Source organism: Apium graveolens, chromosome 4 (assembly GCF_009905375.1).
Source record: "Apium graveolens cultivar Ventura chromosome 4, ASM990537v1, whole genome shotgun sequence".
Taxonomy (NCBI): Eukaryota; Viridiplantae; Streptophyta; class Magnoliopsida; order Apiales; family Apiaceae; genus Apium; species Apium graveolens.
The window spans coordinates 129,711,446-129,734,495 of NC_133650.1; the positions used below are offsets into that span (position 1 = coordinate 129,711,446).

At 36.6% G+C, this 23,050-nt stretch overlaps 2 protein-coding genes across 2 annotated transcripts; both read right to left on the reverse strand.

Moving 5' to 3' along the window:
- Nucleotides 1-318: 318 nt before the first annotated feature.
- On the reverse strand, nt 319-2,431 carry LOC141718982 (uncharacterized). Its single transcript, XM_074521360.1, has 3 exons — nt 1,916-2,431; nt 1,264-1,452; nt 319-1,059 (listed from the first exon to the last, which is right to left on the reverse strand). The coding sequence occupies exons 1-3, from the start codon at nt 2,429-2,431 to the stop codon at nt 319-321; spliced, it is 1,446 nt and encodes a 481-aa protein (XP_074377461.1).
- A 7,207-nt stretch (nt 2,432-9,638) lies between these two features.
- Nucleotides 9,639-21,535, reverse strand: LOC141719753 (uncharacterized). The gene is made up of 4 exons (XM_074522127.1): nt 20,584-21,535; nt 18,219-18,356; nt 9,995-10,234; nt 9,639-9,910 (listed from the first exon to the last, which is right to left on the reverse strand). The coding sequence occupies exons 1-4, from the start codon at nt 21,442-21,444 to the stop codon at nt 9,821-9,823; spliced, it is 1,329 nt and encodes a 442-aa protein (XP_074378228.1). The 5' UTR covers nt 21,445-21,535; the 3' UTR covers nt 9,639-9,820.
- Nucleotides 21,536-23,050: the final 1,515 nt, after the last annotated feature.

Below are 23,050 nucleotides of genomic sequence, written 5' to 3' on the forward strand. Positions count from 1 at the left end.
TGAATCTGCATACTATAGAATTGAAAACAAAGTCCCTTATCTTCTTTGATGTGATCGTGGCCAGTGGCATAGCTTCCGCCCATTTGGTAAAGTAGTCTACGGCCACCACAGCGTATTTCACACCCCCCTTTACTTTGGGCAACTCTCCAATAAGATCGATTCTCCACATGGCAAAAGGCCACGGACTTGCCAATGAGGTAATGGTAGATGCCGGGGTGTTGGAATAATTGGCGAATCACTGGCAACGATCACAAGCCCGGACAAACTTGAAGGCATCTTCTTTCATAGTTGGCCAGTAGTATCCTTGTCTGGGGACTTTTAATGCCAACGAACCACCCCCGAGTGATTGCCACAAATCCCTTCGTGCACCTCTCTAAGAATATAATTGCCCTCTTCTATGTCCACACAGCGTAACAATGGTTGGTTAAATCCTCTCTTGTATAATACCCCATCATATTCAACATATTTTCCAGCCTGGTATCGAAGATGTCGAGCCTGTAGTTTGTCTTCTGGTATAGCTCCTGTTTGAATATAGTTATGAATGGGGGTTATCCAACTTTCTCGCGGGATTCCTTGTGTCTGGAATACCTCTACCTCTAGAATACTCGGGATTTCCTGGTTTCCCAAAGGGATTTTTCCAAGTTGGACGTTGTCCATCTGTGATCCCATCTTGGCCAAAGCATCCACATTACTATTTTCTTCCCGTGAAACACTTTCTAGCCTGGCATTTCCAAATCTTTCCAATAGGCGTTGCGCACATCTCATGTATAACTCCATTCGAGGTCCCCGGGCCTGGAAACCTCCTCTGACTTGGTTCACAACTAATTCAGAGTCACTCCGAACTATCAGATTCACAACCCCCACCTCCAGAGCTAATTTCAGACCGTTCATCAAAGCTTCATACTCAGCGTCATTGTTAGTGACATAAAATTTGAAATGGATAGCACTCCTCAAACGGTGCCCTTCCGGAGTGACCAAGACAATTCCGGCACCTGATCCACTGTTGTTTACGTCCCCATCGACATGTAAGATCCACCAGGGTGTGGGAGTTCCTCCCTTCTACCACCAGGAGAATTTTTTCGCGAGGAAGGTTCAACCATCACTATGGCCTTGTCATCTACTTCAGAATCAAACTCAAGTATGAAATCAGCCAATGCCTATCCCTTGATTGTCGTGCGAGGAGAATATTCCAAATTGAATTGTCCTAGCTCTACCGCCCATTTTAACATTCTTCCCGACAATTCAGGTTTGTGTAGAATATGCCGGAGCGGATAAGCGGTGCGAACTTCTATTCGGTGAGCCTGAAAATATGGTCTTAACTTTCGTGCCGCAAGAATAAGGGCGTACACCAGCTTTTCCATGATGGTATATATGGTTTCCGCATCCAACAACCTTTTGCTCACATAGTACACGGGCCACTGGTGGCTTGCTTCCTCCTTCACCAACACTGCGCTGACAGAGTATTCAGTAAAGAATCAATGTCTCTCCGTTTTCCGGCTTGGCCAATATTGGAGGATTTCCCAACTGTTCTTTAATTTTCAGGAAAGCTTCTTCACAATCAGAGGTCCACACAAAATTCTTCCCCATTCCTTTGATTGCTTTGAATAATTCTTTGCACCTGTCCGATGACTTTGAGACAAATCAATTTAGGGCCGCAATCCTTCCTGTCAGGCTCTGCACTTGCTTGATGCTGGTAGGAGATTTCATGTCCAACGAAGCCTTGATTTTTTCTAGGTTCGCCTCAATTCCCCGGTTGTTAAACATGAATCCCAACAATTTCCCCGATTCCACACCGAATACGCACTTCTGAGGGTTTAGCCTCATTTTATACTTTCTCAGAATATGGAACATCTCAGCTAAGTCGGCGATGATCTTCTGTCTTCTTAGACTTTACGAGCATATCATCCATGTATACCTCCATCATTTTTCCAATCTGCCCCTTAAACATTTTGTTTACCAATATTTGATAAGTGGCACCGGCGTTGATCAGACCAAATGGCATTCCAATATAGCAATAGAGTCCCCTGTCAGTAATAAAAGAGGTGTGCTCCTGGTCAGGCCCATACATGGGAATTTGATTATACCCGGAGTATGCATCCATGAAGTTAAGCAAGGCATGTCCTGCCGTGGCGTCGATCAACTGATCAATTCTTGGCAAGGGAAAGTTATTCTTTGGACACGCTTTATTCAGATCGGTGAAATCTACACATGTTCTCCATTTTTCGTTGGGTTTTTTCACTAACAATGGATTGGCCAACCATTCCGGGTAAAAGGACTCCTGAATTAGTCCAACATCCAAGAGCCTATCCACTTCTTTCGCTAAGGCTGTAGCCCTCTCCCCACTTACAGCCCTGCGCTTTTGTCGAACCCCTTTATGTTTGGGATCAATATTCAAACGGTGGCATATTACCTCCGGGTCGATTCCTACCATGTCAAAATGGTTCCATGCAAATACATCAAGGTTTGCTAAGAGAAATATCGAAAGACCTTCTTTCAACCTTGGTACCAACTGAGATCCAATCCTTAAAACTTTACTTGGATCTTTTTCATCGACAGGGATTTAAATTGTATCTTCTGCTGGTCCCATCTTCTCCGTTGGCATTGGTACCCGGGGATCCAGGTCTGGCGAATCATGATTTTCATTATCCTGCAGAAAAGGCGCATCCCCTTTTGGGGGAGCATCGATTTCTTTAGAAGGCGCGCCCTGCATCGCCAGGGCATCAACTTCCTTGATTTTTTCCGCGGAAAAGGGCGCTCCCTCTGGGAGAAGGGCATCTACCTTATGCTCATCTTGTTCGAGGCTTTGCAAGACGTCAAATCTTCCTTCTAGTCATTCCCCATTAAAATCTGCTTGGACTATGGTGTTCGAGGCCTCCTCTTCTTTCAATATTTCAAATCTGATTGTGTCTTCCAAGAGCAACGTCGCTGGAGGCAAGTCAGAGGGGCGCTCGTCTTCTTGCTCGGCATAATAGTGGACTCGGATTTCCTCTATTGGTTGCTCGATGCTCCCTTCTTGATCCTCATCTGATGCATCTTCGGCGTGGGAGTCCTTTCTAAAACCTCTCATAGCTTTCCTGTAGCATTCCCGAGAGTCATACTGAGAGCTTTTTATACTCCCCACACCATTTGGTGTTGGAAACTTGATGGTAATGTGGTGGATCGAAGTAATAACCCTCATCTCCCGAAGAAAAGGTCGTCCCAGCAGCACGTTGTGGGACGACTCCTGATTCAGGACCTTGAACTCGAGCATCTTTGTTACAGACAACGGGCTTTCCCCCAAAGTACATGGCAGCCGAATTGATCCCATAACTCTAACTCCTGCGCCAGAGAAACCATAGACCCACGAATCTTCCCCTGATATGTCCCGATCAGGTAGCCCCATCTTCTTAAAGGTGCTGTAGTAAAGGATGTTCGCCGAGCTTCCATTGTCCACGAAGGCCCTATGGATGTTTTTAGTTCCGATCTGGATGGAAATGACCAGCGCATCATTGTGGGGGTGATACACACATCGGGCATCCGCCTCTCTAAAGGTGATATCCATGGACTCGCCCTTAAATACTTTAGGCGGTCGGGTTTCCACTCTAGGAATGTTCGTGAGAGGTATGAACCGGGCTTCCCTAGCATATCTCGCCAAGGCTCGATTGTTTAATTCCATCCCGGGATCTCCCCCGTAGATTGCTAGGATACTGCCATCCCTGACGAATTTATTTTCCTCCAGAGTTTCATTGTTCGACCCCCACGGGGCTCGCCCTTCCTCTTTTTTTGTTCAGTCGTCTATGTGTTTCCTTACTTCTTTGACTACCCATTCGCCAAGGTATCCTTCTTTGATAAGCACTTCGATCTCATCTTTTAATTATCGACACTCATGCGTGTTATATCCGGATGGCTCATGGTATTCACAATACTTTTTCTTGTCTTTGCTTAGCCATGATGATAGAGCCTCAGGTTTTCTAAATAGCCCTATGTTTTTATTCACCTCAAAGATGTGCTCGATGGACGCGGCCAAAGGCGTGTACCGGTTTGTTCTATAGTCATAGTTTGAGGGAGGACTTCATTCCCTCCTCGTGTTCGCGGTATTTACCCGGTCTGGGCTAGGACTGCCCCTTCTGTACCTTGGGCTTGGATACCTATCTCTCTTTCTCGCTTTGTTTCTCTGACTTGCCTGCGAAGTTGGTTGCACTTCTACCAGAGATTGTTCTATGGCTTTAAACGATTCTGCCAAAGCAAAGACATCTTCTAGAGTAGCCGGGTCTTTTTCTTGTAAGTGCTTCCAAAAATCCGAACCAACCCTTAATCCTGCGATCAAAAAGCTTTTCAGGGCTTCGTCTGATGCCCCCCTCACGCTGGTAGATTCAGCGTTGAACCTTTTGAAGTATGACGTCAAGCTTTCATTTTCCCTTTGCCTAACATTGGCAAGAGTTGTGACAGAGGGTGCATATCTTACCGCAACTTGGAACTTGGTCAAGAATAGAGTTTTTATTTGATCCCAGGAAGTGATCACTCCTGGCCCGAACTTTTGAAACCATTGTTGGGCGCTTTCTCTAAAGGTTTCCGCCTAGATCCGGCATCGAGCTAAGTCCGGGACTTGGTACACATCTATCTCTATATTAAAACGACCCAGAAATCCACAGGATCTGAGTTTCCATGGAAACGGAGATCGCTAGTAGTGTTGCGATACCCGGCCGGCAACTGTGCCTCTCTTACCGCCACCGATAACGGGGAAGGGATTTTAGCTGTGGTCGTCACTCTGCCTTCCAGATGGTTAAGTAGCCTTTTTAGATCTCCCACATTGAAAGTCCCCACACCCGAAATAGTCTGCATTTGAGGTTGCGGACCTTGGGGTTGCGGTGGAGATACCTCTATTTGGTTCCCCCCCTGAAGGGGCTTGCTGTCGGTTTGTGTTCTGGGCATCTTCGGGTATCACAATTACTTCGGGGTTCCGACCTTGATCTCCCCCCTGATTTTCTCCTTGACCCCGACCACGGCCTCGAGCCGTCCCGCGATCATAATTTTGCACATCTCTGTGATCATCATGTTCCGCATAGTTATTGTTGTCTGCTCGATTATACCAGCGGGCATCAATGTGGCCACGGTAATTGTCGCGATGATACCCATCTAAGTACCTACCTCGGCCTCCACCTCTTCCCCTCCATTGGGGTCTTCTCCAACGGTCGCTTCCATATCCTCGACCATATCGGTCCAGCGATCTGCGGGGAGGAGCTCTCTCATGATCGCGGTGCCGCTCCTGATTTCCCTAGGAATTCAGGGGCACACGCCTTGTATCATGGGGCGTCACATCTCCACGATCAGCTTCTTTTTTCCATTCAAGCAACAACATTCTTAAATCATCATCGCCTAAGCGGATCCCCAAGCGGTCCTTTAAAGCTGCGAAGCCTCGTTGCTGATTCTCCGGCGTGGGATCCGTCTGCCGGCATTCCTCAAGACTACGTCCAGACAGGTGCGGGTGGGAAGCCCTTCGGTTATCCGTCCGCAGGATTTCTCGACCATCAACATCTTCTTCCACCAGCTCGATGATTGGGGAAGTATCATTGGAATAGTCCAGGCGTCGCGGGGTTATCGGCACACGCCCTCCTCCAGTGTGGCCATGGCCGGCCGAGGCATCTTTATTAGTCATAGGTGCTTTTCTAGGTGCATGAGTAACACGGCTGTGATGAAGGCCCCTTTTGGTCTTGCGCCGCTCTACGGTGCTCAACCTTGAATCGAAGCCGTTCAAAGCATCGCTCATACGATACAGTTGTTCCAACAAGTCAGCGTTGCTGATGAGCACAGGCGGCTGTCCCCCAACGTCCGGAGTGGGATGATCAGTCATCGGCGAAATGTAAGGTTCATGTTCATAGCCATGATCAGATTCTTCCTTAGAGCTTCCATCATAAAAACTTCCATCACGATATTGAGACATCCTTCCTCCTAGATGCTGATCTTGATTAGGCCCCTCCTTCTAGCGCCAATTTGTTGACGGAAGAATTTGGGATCAACAAAGTCTAAGGTTTGTAGCCGGAAACAAGATCTGTGATGGCGGTTTTTCGTCGGAAACGTGAACAATAATCGATGGATCCGATGAACAGTATTTGTCGGAAAAGATGAACAGTGTTTGGTGGTGATGATTATTGGGGGCTGAGATTGCTTAGGGTTAGTGGTGGCTACTTTTGCGCTCTCGCTTCTGACCACTTACCATTTGCCTACGTATCCCTATTTATAGGGAATCAAACCCACGTAGTTCTTAGGGAATAAGAAACCTAATGGGCCTAGATTTCTTATCCCGAGGCCCAATGGGAAACCCACTGGAAACCGTCTTCTACTAGCTTTAGGAATGTCCGCTGATGAGGCCCAACCACAAAGGCCCAAGGCTCGTCCGCGGCTTCGAGACTTCACGGATAAGGCATCTCCCTGGGCAAGGATAACCCTCCGCTACCAGCTGTTTCTCTAGTCCGTGGACGCAGGTATAGCCGTGGTTCACCCCAAATGTTGGACGCATCCTTGTCCCCCGATAAGTAGCCCCTACCAGATTGCAGGACAAGTGATCCCAAGCTTTTGGGTGCAAAGTGCAGGATACTCCAAAGTCTCCCAATGAGGACAACCGTTGACTACAGAGACAGAGCTCCCAAAGAACACACCAAGTTTCACCCTGTATCCCCAATGAGGACACTCAATGACTACAGGAGGAGGCCTTCAGTCCAGGCATACCTCTGGAGGTCTCTGACCACGGACACCGCCTTTCCTGTAGATATGCTACATGAAGGAGTTCTTCAACAGAGTACCTGCATCAAATAAGTTAGTAATAATAATCTCCATCTTCTTTGAATATTCTACAGAGTCCATCCAAGTAATCATGTTGAAGTCATATCCAAGCTATCTCTCTCACTTAGGGCGTGCCCTAAGACTCACCATAGGAAGGAATTCAATCAAGGAATTACTCACCCTTTATTTAGTAATTGGGCGCGCCTCCTCTTTGAGGGCGCGCCTCCCATGTATGGACAACTGCAACTGTCCATCAACCATTGTCATTGTCACCATAGGGTGCGTCCTGATTACGTATAGGGTGCGCCTTCTTCCCTTTTATGGAAAGGTGACCTTACCTGTTCCTCAATTTTAGGCGTTCCTTCTTCAATTTTCCCTTTTTTATCAATCTAACACCTGAATATTGTTTATACCAATTTTTGGGCATAACACCTACTTTGCAAAATACGGTTTGCAACCCTTAACTTTCAATATCAACTACAACATGCATCCCTTGCGTTTATAAAATTGAAATTGAGATGTTAATATTAATAACTAAAATTTCAAATTAATTAAAATATTTATTTTAATGCATTTTTTACATGAAAAAAATTATAGCTATTTTCTATTAGTAATATTCTAAATTAATCATATTGCTAAATACTTAAAATATATTTATTAAGGAAAATAAATGTTTATATATATAATCATAAAGTTTCTAAATATATCTATATTTTAAAATTTCAAAAATTATACTGAGTAATAAAATAATTGACATTAATATTATTTTTATAATTTGAAATTCTAAATTTTAGTTTAATTAAAAAAAAATTAAAATTATTATTTAAATATTTTGTTGAACCATATTACCCTCCACAATATAAATATTTTTAACAAAATGGTTAAATGGATGTATATTGTATTTGATGTCTAAAATTAGGGGTTGTAAACTGTATTTTTAAAAGTAAATATATAGTTTTGTTATTTAATGAAAGGTAGGGGTTGTAAAATGCAATTAACTTCATATTATAGTGATGTTAGGTAATATCCATATGGCAAGCTCTATGAAGCATCCATCTTATATCTTTCCTAACATAATATACATATATTCTTGTTTGTTATATACATTCTCTGCATTTCACTCATTTATAATTTTCTTGTTATAAACACGTATTTTTAAGATTGTTATAAGGTTCATATTTTTTTGCCACCCCCGTAAATATGGATTCGAAGTGGGTTAGGTGTTTCATAAGCAACTGTGTTCTTCACTTTTGTACATTTAAAAAATATCAAAATATTATTTTACACATTTTTTATATCTGTAGTTATAATTTGGAAAAGAGGGGAACATTATTTTCTATTTTTCAAGTTTTTTGTTTTAAAAATTTTGCTAATTTTCTCACAAAAAATTTCCGAAAAACAGTGGAAGTAAACTGGCTCCTAAAAGTGTAGTTTTTAGGAAAAAGAATAATGGTGGTTATATAAGCTTAGGCCATCTCCAACATTGTGATCCAAAAATTCAAATTTGGATTACCAACTAATCTAAATATTGATCCAAATTTCTGATTAACTCCAAGATCCAAATATTTGATCCAAATTACTTTTTACATATAATAATATATAAATATCATATTAAACAATTGTATCTTAAATTTATCGTTTAACCATTATTAACCATTTATATAACATTTCATAAATTAATAAAATCAAATAAAAATACACATAAAAATATTAAAATTGTGCACTTAATTCATGAAACACATTTACTGCAATAATTAACATACAAAATATTATTGATATGCACTAATTTTCCGAATTAGTATATTCTTCCCACAAATGCTCAACTAATGCATCTCTAAGTGCAATATGTGTATTTTTATTTTTTATTTTTCCATGGCGGTTCAAAAATTCTTAAAAGCGATTATTTTCATCGCTCTGAATAGTCTCAAATTCTGGATTCGGCACTTCTATTTTGTGTGTTGTAATTTCTTTATGCATTTTATGTACTTTTTATTTTATGCAATGTACTTCTATTTAAATTTTAATGAAAGTACGTGTTCTCATTATTTTAAGTTTTATTTTAAAAATAAATTTTGTTAACTATTAAAAATATTCTGTTATTAATTATATAATTAAAAAATTAAAAATTAATTTAAAATCTCATAAATTACAAATAACAAAACCATTATTTTATATTAAATCAAGTAATCCAAATTTGGATCAGTGAACAGTAGTGATCCAATCATTGATCACCATTGAAATCGAATTTGAGATAATCTGCCCCAAATTTAGATATTTGAATCACCGTCAGATTTGCCTTTACCAACCATGTCCAAAGGCAAAACGGACAACATGATCTTGAGGGTGGAGAGCCTTGTTGACCCAATCTTTACATTTTTTTATTTATTTCATTTTATTTACTAGTACACACATGGAGGAACCAACGTGCACCATTTATTTTGTTTTTCTCTCATGTCTCCCTTTGCTATAAATTTTAAGGTTTTATTATTATGTTATTTTGGTTTCAGATTACCGTGCCTGTCTGTTTTACTACAATACAAGATTATAGATGTGAACACCAATATGTGGGATGAGGGCATATCTATATTAGAAAAACTTGCATAAAAAAAACGAAAGCTTTTAGGGAGCTTATCAAAGCCAACTTCACTGTTTTACCGAGAGCAACGAAAATGCCCTTCATCCCAATATTGACATACACTTGCCTATACTCGGTTTTACACACCTTTGAAAACATTTGTTGAGATTAGAAGTAAGACTACTAAAGATATGTTCATTGGAAATTCAAATAGCACTGAGTTGTGCATCTTAAGAACGCTCCACTATAATTTCATTACTCATAAAAGTGATAAAACTGATTTAATTGTACAATATACAAACGATAATAATTTAATAATACTCTATATAAAGTAGCACATCCTTCCAATTTCAACTTAAGTGTAATAAGAACAGTGCTTTTCCCAATAGATGTGATATATAGTATAAGATTACAGATGTGCCAGATATATGTAAACTATAAAGTGTAAACAAACCTATAATCGCCATTCTTTGGATACTTGTATTTTCAAAATGTATCACCCTCGAACAAACTCAATGCTTTCATAATGGATTCGTATACCTTAATTCCTTCCAAATACACAGAAGCACTCAAGTACTGCAAAGTTCAAATATGGAGAGACAAATATATCAGCTATGGAAACCTGAATAGTACACAGAGATATACAAGGATGGATCTGACCTCATTATGGTCATGAAGTAAGATAGGAGTGTTCTTCATTGGAGAGAAACCAAGAGTAGGGATTCCCATCTGTCTCATGAATCGAGCATCGGTAGTAGAAGATAAGATTTCTGGCTTTGCAAGTTTACCACCAGCTGCTGAGACAGCTTGCTCGAAAACAGACCACCAGGGATTGGAATTGTTTGTGGACGTCATCATTGGGCGGCCAGTATAATCTCTAAGCGGCCCTTTCTGGGTTATCTAGTGTACCGTATTTAAAAATTAGCAGTTATTCAGTAGTACATGAAAAATAAATTTCCAGTACAACTGAAAGCAAGAAAATATGCTCCGACAAAAAAAAAGTAAGAAAAGATGCAAGCAATATAATCTCAGATGTTTAATAGAAAAAGTTTATTAGACTTCCACTGTCCTGGAGGGGAAAATGTAAAAATTATTGACAGAACAAAGAGAAAAAAAGAGAGATAAACTTGTAATAAAAAAACAGTAAATATTATTGAATGAAAAATCTGACACCGGAAAGCATTACAACCCTAAAAGTACCACATACAATGATACAAACCAGCATGGAGCATTATAAAACCAAATCTTTCAAATTCTCATCAGAATTGTTCTGGTCGCACTAAACTAGAACACAGGACATAGTACAAGGCCACAAATATAAAATCTCATCAATTTTAACTCTACTTGTCCATGATATAATCCAAGAAACACCAGAAGTAAAGCATAGTGGAACTCTAGAATCTATGAAACTGAACAATGAGCATAAATTTGAAAACATGCAATACGGTCTTGTGAATATCCTATTCGACCATGTACGGTACTTATCACTTACTAAATGTCTGGAGCACTACATAGTGTGTGTGTGTGTGTGTGTGTGTGTATACAAGGACCAAGAATGATTAGGCGCCACATGGTGCTTGCAATTTGAATAAAATAACAGCATTTTGCCCCATATCTTTTCTGAGGCAAACATAGAAATTAAAAAACATCTTTGGTTTCATAAGTACTCAAGTGTGCCTCTTTTGGCATTAGCAAATCATACCCGGAATTCATCGGATAAAGTCGTGAGTATTACAGTACAGTAAACTCAGTTGAATGACAATAGGACGCCCACCTAACATACTGTTGAAAAAAAAATTAGAAAAGGGGGCTGGAGCGCATACTTTTACGTTGCCATACTAAGATTCTAGAGTTGCAGTGCACTGATTTACTACAAAACCCCCTCAAAGTCTCAACCACATGTCAATGCGTGCATATATATGGAAAAATCCATATTTCAGTTCTCCCCCTTGTGCTTTCTTCTATACTTACGCAGATATATGTTAAAAAAAGGTTGTAAGTATCCCATTTTCCGGCCTTTCGTGAAATATAGGACCCACTTTACCTCTTATTCTGCATTCAATCTTTAACTTTTTATTTTACTTGAACCAAAAATTTAATACTGTAATTGGCCCTAACATTCTGCCTATGACTCGGCACAAATCTATACATTTTCTAAGAACACACGCACAAATACACACATTTGTACTGTGTGTATATCTATAATGGAAGAAAGAAAAATTCAATTCAAGATTGCAAAGGAGATTTCAGAAGTACTCTTACCTATACTACGCTCGTATAAAATGGTGGAAATATTGGATTAAAGTTTAGAGATATATTCATAGAATTTATTATTAAATTATGTCTATATCTTCCAAAACTTATATAACATTCTTATAAATTAGTTACATATATATCAGGTAAAACATCTGTAGTAGCATTACCATTTAAGCAGAGAATGTTCCACGGTGTTTTGAGTAATGATACAACTGAATACATTGTACACTGATTCAAATGTCCATTATTTTGGTCAAAATCAGATATTTATTGTTGCATAATTTCAGTTCCAACTCGATCATAAATTCTAACAGGCTTATTCCACATTATTGTGACATATGTCTAATGAATTAGAGACATGACGAACATGTCATCTGACCTCGAATCATGATTATCTCGATGATTAAATTTTCAAGAAGTATCCCCCTCAAAGGAACTCAATCCTTTCATAATGGACTCGTAGGTGCCAAGGTTATCACGACACCAAGTCGACCCTCGACGCCCGAGAACCTTCGTGAAGACTAGTCGATAAGTCTCCCGACTAGTCGTAAAAAGTCTACAAGATGTTCATTATACATATAATTACTTGATTTAATATATAATATAATTGAACATGTTAGTTTTATAATTTAAATCAAATGTAATAGAATAGGAAGTTCAGAATATGCACGGTACACCACAATTATTGTTATGAAGACCCCAAGTCGGGTTACGAGACTCTTGGGCGACCTTCACGTCAACTAGTCGACGACAAGTCGGGCTTCGAGACTCTCGGCGCCCGAGTACCTTCGCGTCGACTAGTCGCTGACTAGTCGTCTTCATGATAACAATGGTAGGTACCCGTTTGAGAAATTTTAAAATAAGTAACTTACGACTTAAAATGAAGAAGTAAATTATAAGTGATACTTATAATTTAAATAAGTGTTTGGATAATTATACTTATAAGTCAGATTTTTTTTTTCTTAAATGAACTAAAATAAAAAATTATTAAATATAATTATCTTAATTCTTGAGTTTGAAGTTAGATTAAAATTTAAAGATATATATTTTAAAACTGATGTTAATAAATCAACGAAAAAACAAAATAAGTTGAGAAAAAGTACGTCATTAGTCATTACTAACATTCAACTTATCAGCTTATAAATTATAAATTCAACTTATAAGTTGGGTCGACAAACACTCGTAGATAAGCTGTTACGGACTTATAAGCCATAAGTGGCTTATAAGCTAGGGGCCAAACAGGTCATAATTTCATTCAAATACACATAAGCCTCCAAATACTGTAATAATTAAAGATAAGAGACAATTTATTAGCTATAAGAGTTTGAGCCGCACGTGGACAGAGAAGGATGGATTGCAAAATTTGTATGACCTTGTTATGGTCATGAAGTAAGATGGGTGTGTTTTGCATTGGGGAGAAATTAAGAGTAGGGATTCCTATCTGCCTCATGTATTTAGCATCTTGACGAGGAACGAGAACAAGGAATTAATATACATAATATTAATTAGTTTATCTTTATTTATGCTAAAAATAAATAATGTATTTATCTATATGTTTTACATGTGGGGCTATTAGTTTATTAATTAAGTTGTTTAATTATAATAAAGCCCAATTGTTACTGGCCCTATTCCATTAGGTTATTTATTAGGGTTTCTATTCTTATATATATAAGCATTGTAATCCCCACATTAGTACTTAGCTTTGATTATACACTTTCGTGGGAATAATATTGATTAATTATATTTGGGATCGTATAATTCATCGCTTGTTCTCTTATTTTCAATATTGCTTAATAAATCGTTGCTTTTCAATTCTTGTCCTGCCTCACATCTGTAATAAAAAATAAGATTTCTGGCTTTGCTGGTTTCTCACCAGCTGCTACGACAGCCAGCTCGAAGACAGACCACCATGGATTGGAACTATTTGTGGGTGTAATTAATGGTAGGCCAGTATAATCTCTCAGCGGCCCTTTGTGGGTTATTTAGTAGATCGAAACTAAGATTAGCAGGGAGTGCAAAAATAAATTTTCAGTATGATCAGAAGCGAGAAAAAAGATAAATTTCAAAATAAAAGCAATATAATCCTGAAGGAAAGAATATATGAGACTCTAGGAGGGAAAAAAGTACAAGGTAAAACAAAAAAAGTACTTAAAGTTAACTTGTATAACAGTAAATCCTATTAAAACAAAACATATGGATATATTTGATCTGGAAAAGCATAATTAACTAAAACGGAAAAAATTACTACACACAGGGCATCGTGGAGTACTTAATTTCAAATCTTCTAACTCCTCTCCAGAATTGTTGTAGTGCATTAAACTAAATCAGCATGAGTCAAATTATATATATAAGGTCATCCATTTTGTCCCTACATGTGCACAGCATGACTAAAGTTATACACCAAAAGTGAGACATGAAAAAACTCTAGAATCTATGGAAAATAAGAACAAAGAGCATGAATGAGAATCATGCTCTACGGTATAATTATAATCTTAACTGACCACCTACTTCCCTATAGAACTAGATACTAAAATTGATAAACACATAATTATCTCTCTCCAAAAAGAGACACAATAAAGTTGAGGGGTTTCCAAGCCATGTTTTAATTGCCTGGAATACTTAACGTCCATCTCACTGTTCCATGGGTGGTTAGGTGCTACATGGTGTTTGCATTTGTTTAAACAAGGATTTCAGTATTTTTCTGAATCTCTTTTCCAGGGCAACATACAGAACTATTAAATTTTAAGTGGATAAACCTTTTTTAGGACATGTCATTCAAAAGTGGAAGGCAGCAAGTTAGCTCCTACTACTTTTAAGTGGAATCTTCAGAATTGAGAATCTAAGGTGGTGCACTGGCGGCTAACCTGCTAACAAGGCTTAATAGGAGATATCTGGCAGCAGTGAGAGTATACATCACGGTGAAAGTAGCATGTCCTGTTAATTAATACTTAAGGTTGAATTCGGTTGTAGATCTGTGAGTTTGAGACACATGTGAAGGGCTTAATGTCCTCTAAGGTTTGAACAACTAATTTGGTGGAGTTCTAACACCAAAAAAAATAACGGCTAAAAAACCACTCCAGCTTGCAAAAAGAAATTGTCTTTTGCTATGATGAAAAGATGGTTGATTGCCAACTCTGCAATATGAGGATCTAGGACCTTGTGGACTTTATGTTCTCTTTGTGTGGTACCTCATGACATCGATGTTAGTTTTACATGCTTTGAAAGTCGGAGGGTGAAGAGGATAGAATAATGGAAGAAGTGATGGGATATGGTACTTACGTTGTCTTTATGTTGTCGCATTGGAACTTCAACAGCTAGTGTGAAGCTGTTGTTTCTATCAGTTTCTCTTCTCACCCTTTTGTTATTCTAGTTTCAAAAACCATCTTCGGGTTTTCTATGCACACTAATGTCGCTGATTCTTTTGGAGAGGTTGATCAGATTTGTATTCATCGTATGAATATATTACTGAAAACACTCACTGCAATTGTTATTATATAAAATAGGCCAAAAAGTTATTTTTGCCTGTGATGACGATTTTAATGGCTTGTGTTTGTATGTACAAGAATTCTAAAAATTTACGCTCCACTTGGTCTAACCCAAATGAAATTAGAGGCGGGAGAGATGAATAAAAGAGGGAAGGGTCAAGAAAATAAGAGGGTGTAAATTTTGTATGGTCCGCTAAGGATATGGGAACAGATGCTCATTCAGCTGTATATTCAAATTTGTGGGAATGAAAATGAATAAGGAAAAGAAAGAATCATGTATAAATATCTACACAAAGTACAAATTTTATTCTGATTTTATAATCCCATCTCTTTCATTGATTACAACCAAAGATACAGCCATCTCGCAAAGAAAATTATTTCACACTTACACTAGATATGGTTGTAAAATAGTAAGATACTACTTGAAATGTACATACAAGCGATGAACGATGTTAAACTCTTGAGTCTACTCGATTACTTTCAAGCACAGTCATGTAAATTATCCTTTGGAATTTTAAAGATATAGTCTCTCACCTTAAGAGGACCTTGTCAAATAGTCTTAAATATCAACCATAAGAGGCCCTTTCTAGAACTTGTAGGTCGAGCCAACAAATAGGTAGCAACTGATTAATAATTACCACTAGTTTGCAAAAAAAAAGGGACAAACAAACCGTCAAACAGATAGAGTCATAACCACAATGGAAAGAGACATATATCAGAGAAAAATTGACTACAAAGAGATATTAAACCATAAGGCTTGACTAAAGTTAGTTAACTAATCTCCTCACTGGAGCTTTGGCCCTGTGGTTACTGCAGGAAAAAGCTAAAACTAGTTTCTTACATTACTGTGTAAAACAGCACTTACTCCCGTAGGTGTAAGCTCTGTGTATCCAAATGTTGTAATTTACAAGAGTTTTCAATTAATAAGAAAAAGTGAAACCAAAAGCAGGACATTAAAACCAGTCAGTCTCGAATTCTTTCCGTAACAAAACCTAATTCATTTACACTCTTTGAGACTCTTAAGAGTACCTTGGATTTTGACATATAAGGTGATACCTTAGTAACTAATATTGAGGAGTATGAAAGCTGCTCAGGCAATGGGGTGGGGTTCCCTGGCTCAAGGAGACATTTTATTGTTGCATGCTTAAGGTAGAGATGTTTGCGGAAGGCTCAAAACCATTATTAATGTTATAATGCCATCTTTTCAATATGTACTAAGATAGGTTTATATATAAATACACTATTGAAACTCGAGTTGCCAATCAGGAAATTCTTAATAGTAGACCTCTCTTTGACTGGGTGATTGGTCACATTAACTAAGGCCCCGTTTCGTATTACCGTTCCAGACAGCGATAGCAGCTTTTCAAAAAGATGTTTGGTAAATTTTAAAGGCTGTTGTCCGGAAAAGTGTTTTTGGTCCAAAAGCTGCTGTTAGCAAAAGCATGTCCCCCATGCTGCTGTTAGCAAAAGCATGTCCCCCATGCTTTTGCAAAAGCTGTTCAGGAAGTAACTATCAGTTTCATCATAAAACCTTCTCAAAAACATTAATTTTATGTATTATATCTCAAAATATGCATAAATTAAAAAAATTACCAAACAGTCATCTAATTTTTCTCACAGCACTTTTTTCACCGGCACTTTTTCTCACAGCACAGCAGTTTTTAACAGCACTCCCAAACGGAGCCTAAATCATGCATATCTTGTGTTTTCCAATGGTGCTATTTGCATGATCTTGGTCGATAGTTCGAACTCATGCTTCATTGTCTACTCTAAACATGATTGAATACTTGGCAATAATAATAATAATAATAATAATATAACTTATGTTATCCTCCATAAGAGACTTCTTTCACCTTATACTAAACTTTTTTCTCATACTTGGCAAAAAAAAAACTTTTTTCTCATACATACAAGAACCTAATGTATAACCCATTAGGAAACAACTCAATCCAAAACTATGTTTTAAATTCGGTAAATTGCATTTCGCATCCCATTGGTTCTTTCAATTTTCATTTTGGTGCTATTACTTTAATAATTGTACTTTGCACCCTTACAGAAGTTTTGGCGTTGCAAAAAGCACCACTTCGTCAATTTCATCGTTATAGTTAAATTAATTCAGGGGTAATTGAGTAATTTCACAACACTTATTTGCATTTTGACCCTCAAATTATTACAAATTTTTCATTTGAACCCCTAAACGAAATATTCATGTAATTTTAACCTTCAAATATAAGAATGATACAGTTTTACCCTTTTATTAAAATAATTTTACATCTTTTCAGAATTTTAAATTTATAGAATATTTCAAATATATGTGAATAAAAACAAATACAAATTATTTTAAAAAAATTGAGCATGACGTAACGTCTCAAATTTTAAGAAATAATTTAGGAGATTTAAAAAATTGCGAAAAGAATTCAAATAATTTTTAAAATGTTAGTATTCTTTGAATATCTGTAGTAAATTCAATTCGTATCGGATTTTAAATTTTTTTGATGATTTTAAAGACCCTTTCAGTTGCCTATAATTTTCATTCATGTGTTTTCTAATATTTATTTTTAACTATATGAAAAATTATCTAAAAAATTCATAACCCTGTTTTTAATTTTTCATTTAGCGTACATTTTTATTTAATTCTCAATTTGTTATAACTCCATTTCAGATGACGCATACCATTTTGGAAAACTCGTTTCGTTATCTGCAACTTTCTTTTTTTATAAATTTTCAAAAAATATCGTTTAAAGGATCAAAAAACTTAAATAAAGGTAAAATTATATATAAAGTTTAAACTGTACAATTCTTACCATTGGAGAATAATAATGTATAAAGAAATCATTTAAGGGTTTAAATGGAAAATATGTTAAACTTTAGGGGTTAAAGTGCAATTAAACATTGTTAATTTACTATATTATCCCTAATTACTTTAATGGTAATGGTAAAAATAGACTGAATGGTGTATAATGCAACGCCAAAACTTCTATAAGGGTGCAAAGTGCATTAATTAACGTAATAGCATCAAAGTGACAATGGAAAGAAGCAAAGGGATTTTAAATGCAATATACCCTTTTAAATTCTTTGTTGAAGGCAAAGATAAATATTAGTCACAAAACTTGATTATTACAGATGAAAATAAACATTATCACCTCATATGTCATATTTCTTACAGCAGGTGCCCATTCCTCTTCAATCCTTCTCTTTAACATCTCTGAATCAGCCGTTGGCGGTAATCGTACATCAAATCCTGCTTCTGCCTCAGACGGTTGCATATTCATAACAAATCCCTACAACATTAAGTACCACACATTAAAAATACATAAATATAAATTCAAAAATGACCAAATGCCTCTTTTATTCTTCCGACATTTTCTCTAATTTCTCCGGCGATAGTTAAGCTCCGGCACAAAACGTCATTTGTGTTGGGGTCATACTAGTGCACTTTTTAAGTTTAATTTTGGCACTTCCATTAATTACTAGCAACCTTTAATGTAGCAATTTTTAATTTTCTGGTTCATTAGTTGAAATCACTTCGACTTTGTTTCTATTGGTATAATTCTTGTGCACGTGGTTATATTTTACGGATCGTCATCTTCCTGTTTTGTTTCCTTTGCCTTTAACATTTTTAAGATTAAATTAGTTTGTGTTTCCTGACTTTCATTTATGTATTAATGCCCATATTTAATTTCAAGTACCCTCCTAATTTAAGTTACTATATTAGCAAGGTCTGATTCTCGTGCATTGCTTTCATTAATTTTGTGAAAAAATGGTAAGTGTCGCCTGTATGAACTCCATGGCACAGGTATGAGAATTTAATCACATATCGTTGGACTGCAATGTTCATTGATGTTCAACTTGTTGAATGTGGACAAAAATATTTTAATATATGGCTTTATTTAATTTTTATATTATAGTTTGGGATTTTTCTCCGATTGTTTTGTTCTTTAGTCAATAAGAAATTTAATTTTATTCCTTATCCACGGATTAATATACACTAGTGTATTCGTGCTTATATTCCACCCCGTCTCCCTTTTCTCTACTCTCTCTCTGCTCCTTCCTCTATGCGGAGATTGTAAAATTTTTAACTAGTTTGAAATGTTGCGTGTGATTTTTTATCTTTTTATTTACTCTAAGTTGTTGTAGCATTTGCACTTTTAAAGATTGAATTATTGTTTCATTTGTACATAATCTTGGATATATATTTTGCTAGTTTTAGATATTATGTTTAGTTTCATCCATGGTTTCATTAGTAAGTTATGCAGAAGAAAGACGAAGAAGACCAGCAATATGATTCCAAATCATCTCTTAAAAATGTTTATTTTGTGTCCAAATTCATTCTCTCCCACCATCTTTTATTTGCTGTAACTGTTTCCTTTTCCTAACATGTACCATTTAATTCATTTTAATTTGTTTATAACCTTTATGTAACATTTAGGTGAATTGTGCCTTTTAGTTAGTGATTGATAATTTATTGATTTCTTTAAGATTTTTCTTTTGATTTATGTTGTTTCCATATTTTTAGCCAAATTTTATTCTAGAGAACTAGTGCCTTGTTTGAAGGCTATTATTGTAGCTTTTATGGGTGGCCCTTTTAATGGCATTTATTTTGACCTTTAGAGGCAGTCGTGATCCATTTTGTTGGATTGTTTGTTCCATTTTGTTGGATTATTTGTATCTAACTAAATATTTTCTTTGGTTATATTATATTTTATCTTTTTTATTTTGATGAATTATATGTACATTAGTTTCTTATAATTAATTTTGATTTTCAGATGTAATTTTCTCTTTGTTTATTTGTTCTTATTTTCAGGATGTTTGAAAAAGATTTAACAGGTGTCTCTTAGCGGACTTTAAAGCACAATCAAGACCTCGGAGTAAAGACAATTTAACCACAATTTTGATGACAGGATGGAATTCCCGCAACTATCGGAAGACACTAGTTTTATTCTTAGTTATTTTGTATAGAATGTATTTTTCGAGGGCACTCTTTTTCCTCGAGATTTTTTTCCTTTAGGGTTTTACTCTTGTGAAGATTTAACGAGGCCCTTTTTTGTCGGTTATCTTTTCAGACATTAAAGCAATATTATCTAAACTTCTGGGAGCACTTGCTTACTTTTCAGTTAGATGATATACTTTTATGAATGGAGGAAACTCTGTCCCTACGGATTGTATTTTGATTTTATCAATGAGCATTTTTCATTCTTACAAAAAATTAACCAGATGCAAAAGACTATTACTAACCCTAAACCAAGTTTAAGAACAACAATAACCCAACTACGCAGTAGAGAAATAAATTATACTTTGAGCTTTAAAGTTCTATTAAGCATGCCACATAAATGTTTGAATTGGATTTTGTATATCCTAGAGTCCTGATCCTTTAAGTTTATTAACTATATAACCTGCCCTTTAAGCTTGTCAATTGTATATCCAGATCCTAACTTATCAAGATAAATTTACAGTTAACAAAAAAGAAGATAAACATACAGTTATTTAAAAGAAAAGCATATAACTTACGGTTGGGGAAGGAGTACCAGCTTTCAAATAAACAGGATTAACCGAAATAACTTGAGAAGTCATCTTTAATCCAGCCTTAACCAAATCAAACTGATTTTCCCTGAATTTGGTCATAAGCTCAACAGTCTTCATCAAATTCTCCATAGCACTATTATCAAACAATTTAGAGCCATGTCCGGGATTACCATTCGCCTTGATCACCAAATTCCAAGGTGCTCTGTCAGCAAAAAACACTCTAAACTCATCATTTATCGACGTCTGACCCTCATCCAACATAAACCCGATATTCAATTCCTTAAACTCTTTAGACTCCACAAACTTCATCATCCCATCAAACCCGCCAATCTCTTCATCAGGAACATAAGTCACATGAATAGTCCTAATGGGTGTGATAAAGATAGGATCTTTTTGAATATTCCTAAGACTTTCCAAGTACTGCATTCCAATGCACTTATCATCTTGTGCTCCCCTGCCATAAATCTTGCCATCCGGAGTCAATGTGGCGGAGAAGGGATCGTATAACCACTTGTCAGGTTCAGCAGGGACGGAATCAATGTGGGAATTGAATAAAATGGAAGGTAAAGAAGGGTTTGAGCCAGGGAGAGTTAAAAGTAGGAGGGGTTTAATTAGATTAGGAGAAGATGAAAAAGACAGGGTTTTGAGTTGGAGATTAGGGATTGATTGAGCTTGTTTAGTTAAGAAATTGATGGCTGAAGTGTAATCTGGAGTTGGGTGAGCTGTTTTGATTCTCAGGTATTGTTGGAATCTAGTTACAGGTGTGTCTTCATTTTGGTGGGATGAGTGGAGAGAGAGTGAGACAAGTAGGAGGAGAGAGATGCATAGATGATTCAAGTTGGTCATGGTGTAAGGGAATCAACTGAGTTCAGATCAAGTAGTGAATCAAGTTGATTCAGGAACAAACACAATGCTGACTAAATAATATGCAAAACTATATTTTGTTAGCCGATCAAATAATTTTGATGTTGACAATTTTGAAAAAAAAAACATTAATAATCTATCTTTTAATTTATATGGCTTGAAAGTTCAATGAAATCTATAAAGAATATAAATATTTTTTAATCCAAGAGATAAAATTAAACAGTTATATAAAACACAAAAATCAATAAATAAGAAAACAAAAATATCACAGAAAAATAAAATGGGCATAGCTATACGTATACTCTGGAAATCAATAACTATATACATACAAAGATCCTCCGAAACAGTAAACACAATGGAAGATAAGAAGATTCATACATCAAAACCCCCGATTTCTTGAAGAATATTTTCCCTTCATTTATGTATCATATACTCATAAGTTGGGGTGAAAGTCGAAGAGAAAAAGTTTTATCATCTTTATATGTGTTCAAAGCTTAAACATGAGGTTTGGCAAATTTTGAATCGTATTAATTTGATATTAGGTAGATGTTTTTTACAAATGATGTAACATACTTACATGTTTGAAAAATTTATTATAGGGGCTTATTGTTGGAAAATGTGGGTATTGAGCCCCATATTATCAAATCATTTTGAGCCGTTCTTGAGTGAGTGTCGCTTGTAGTATGTTCTCATCTATGAGAGCTTTCCGATGCACTTTAAAACATTCAAAATGGTTAAGGGATGAATGAGATACGATCATTCAAAATTGGTCATTTGAAGGTGGAATTGTAGATGTGAAAACTTGTATCCCATATTGAAATGGAAAAGGGATTTCCATTACTTTATATAGCACAACACTTTAGTAGTGTTTAAAAATGTTAGTAAGGTGTTGCTCCATCTCCTACATGCGCGCGTAGGGGCGCAAATTGTCAGATTTCGAGGGGTAATCTGAGGCTTGCGAAGCCTTCGGGCTTGCCTGCGTATGCGACGTGCGGACACGAATGTAGCAGAAAATTGGCCCGAACAATCACGAACTAGTTTTGCTAATTTAATTTTCCACTGGGCTTGGTCTTTTAAATAAATATTCATTATTCAGTATTTATTTTATAAATACGAATATGAATTGATTTGACAGTTATAATTCGATTCAATTACGGATAATAATTGAGTCTCGAATTAAATTTAATTAAAGCGTTTAATTAAATAAGAGAAGTAGATCACACGTTTCTCTAAGCCTATATATTTTCGCTAAAGGGTTTAGGGTAATCTGAGGCTTGCGAAGCCTTCGGGCTTGCCTGCGTATGCGACGTGCGGACACGAATGTAGCAGAAAATTGGCCCGAATAATCACGGACTAGTTTTGCTAATTTAATTTTCCACTGGGTTTGGGCTCTTAAATAAATATTCATTATTCAGTATTTATTTTATAAATACGAATATGAATTGATTTGACAGTTATAATTCAATTCAATTATGGATAATAATTGAGTCTCGAATTAAATTTAATTAACGCGTTTAATTAAATAAGAGAAGTAGTGCACACGTTTCTCTAAGCATATATATTTTCGCTATAGGGTTTAGGGTTTACT

What these genes read in the sequence shown, in the direction of transcription:
- LOC141718982 (XM_074521360.1), bottom strand. Translation starts at nt 2,431, where the DNA reads ATGGTAGGAATCGACCCGGAGGTAATATGCCACCGTTTGAATATTGAT. An exon ending in AGATTGGAAAAATGATGGAG is followed by an intron (nt 1,453 to 1,915) that starts GTATACATGGAT and finishes ATACTCTGTCAG; the next exon opens with CGCAGTGTTGGTGAAGGAGG. An exon ending in CGCACCGCTTATCCGCTCCG is followed by an intron (nt 1,060 to 1,263) that starts GCATATTCTACA and finishes TCCTGGTGGTAG; the next exon opens with AAGGGAGGAACTCCCACACC.
- LOC141719753 (XM_074522127.1), bottom strand. Translation starts at nt 21,444, where the DNA reads ATGACCAACTTGAATCATCTATGCATCTCTCTCCTCCTACTTGTCTCA. An exon ending in TAAGAAATATGACATATGAG is followed by an intron (nt 10,235 to 18,218) that starts GTGATAATGTTT and finishes ACGGTACACTAG; the next exon opens with ATAACCCAGAAAGGGCCGCT. An exon ending in TACTTCATGACCATAATGAG is followed by an intron (nt 9,911 to 9,994) that starts GTCAGATCCATC and finishes TGAACTTTGCAG; the next exon opens with TACTTGAGTGCTTCTGTGTA.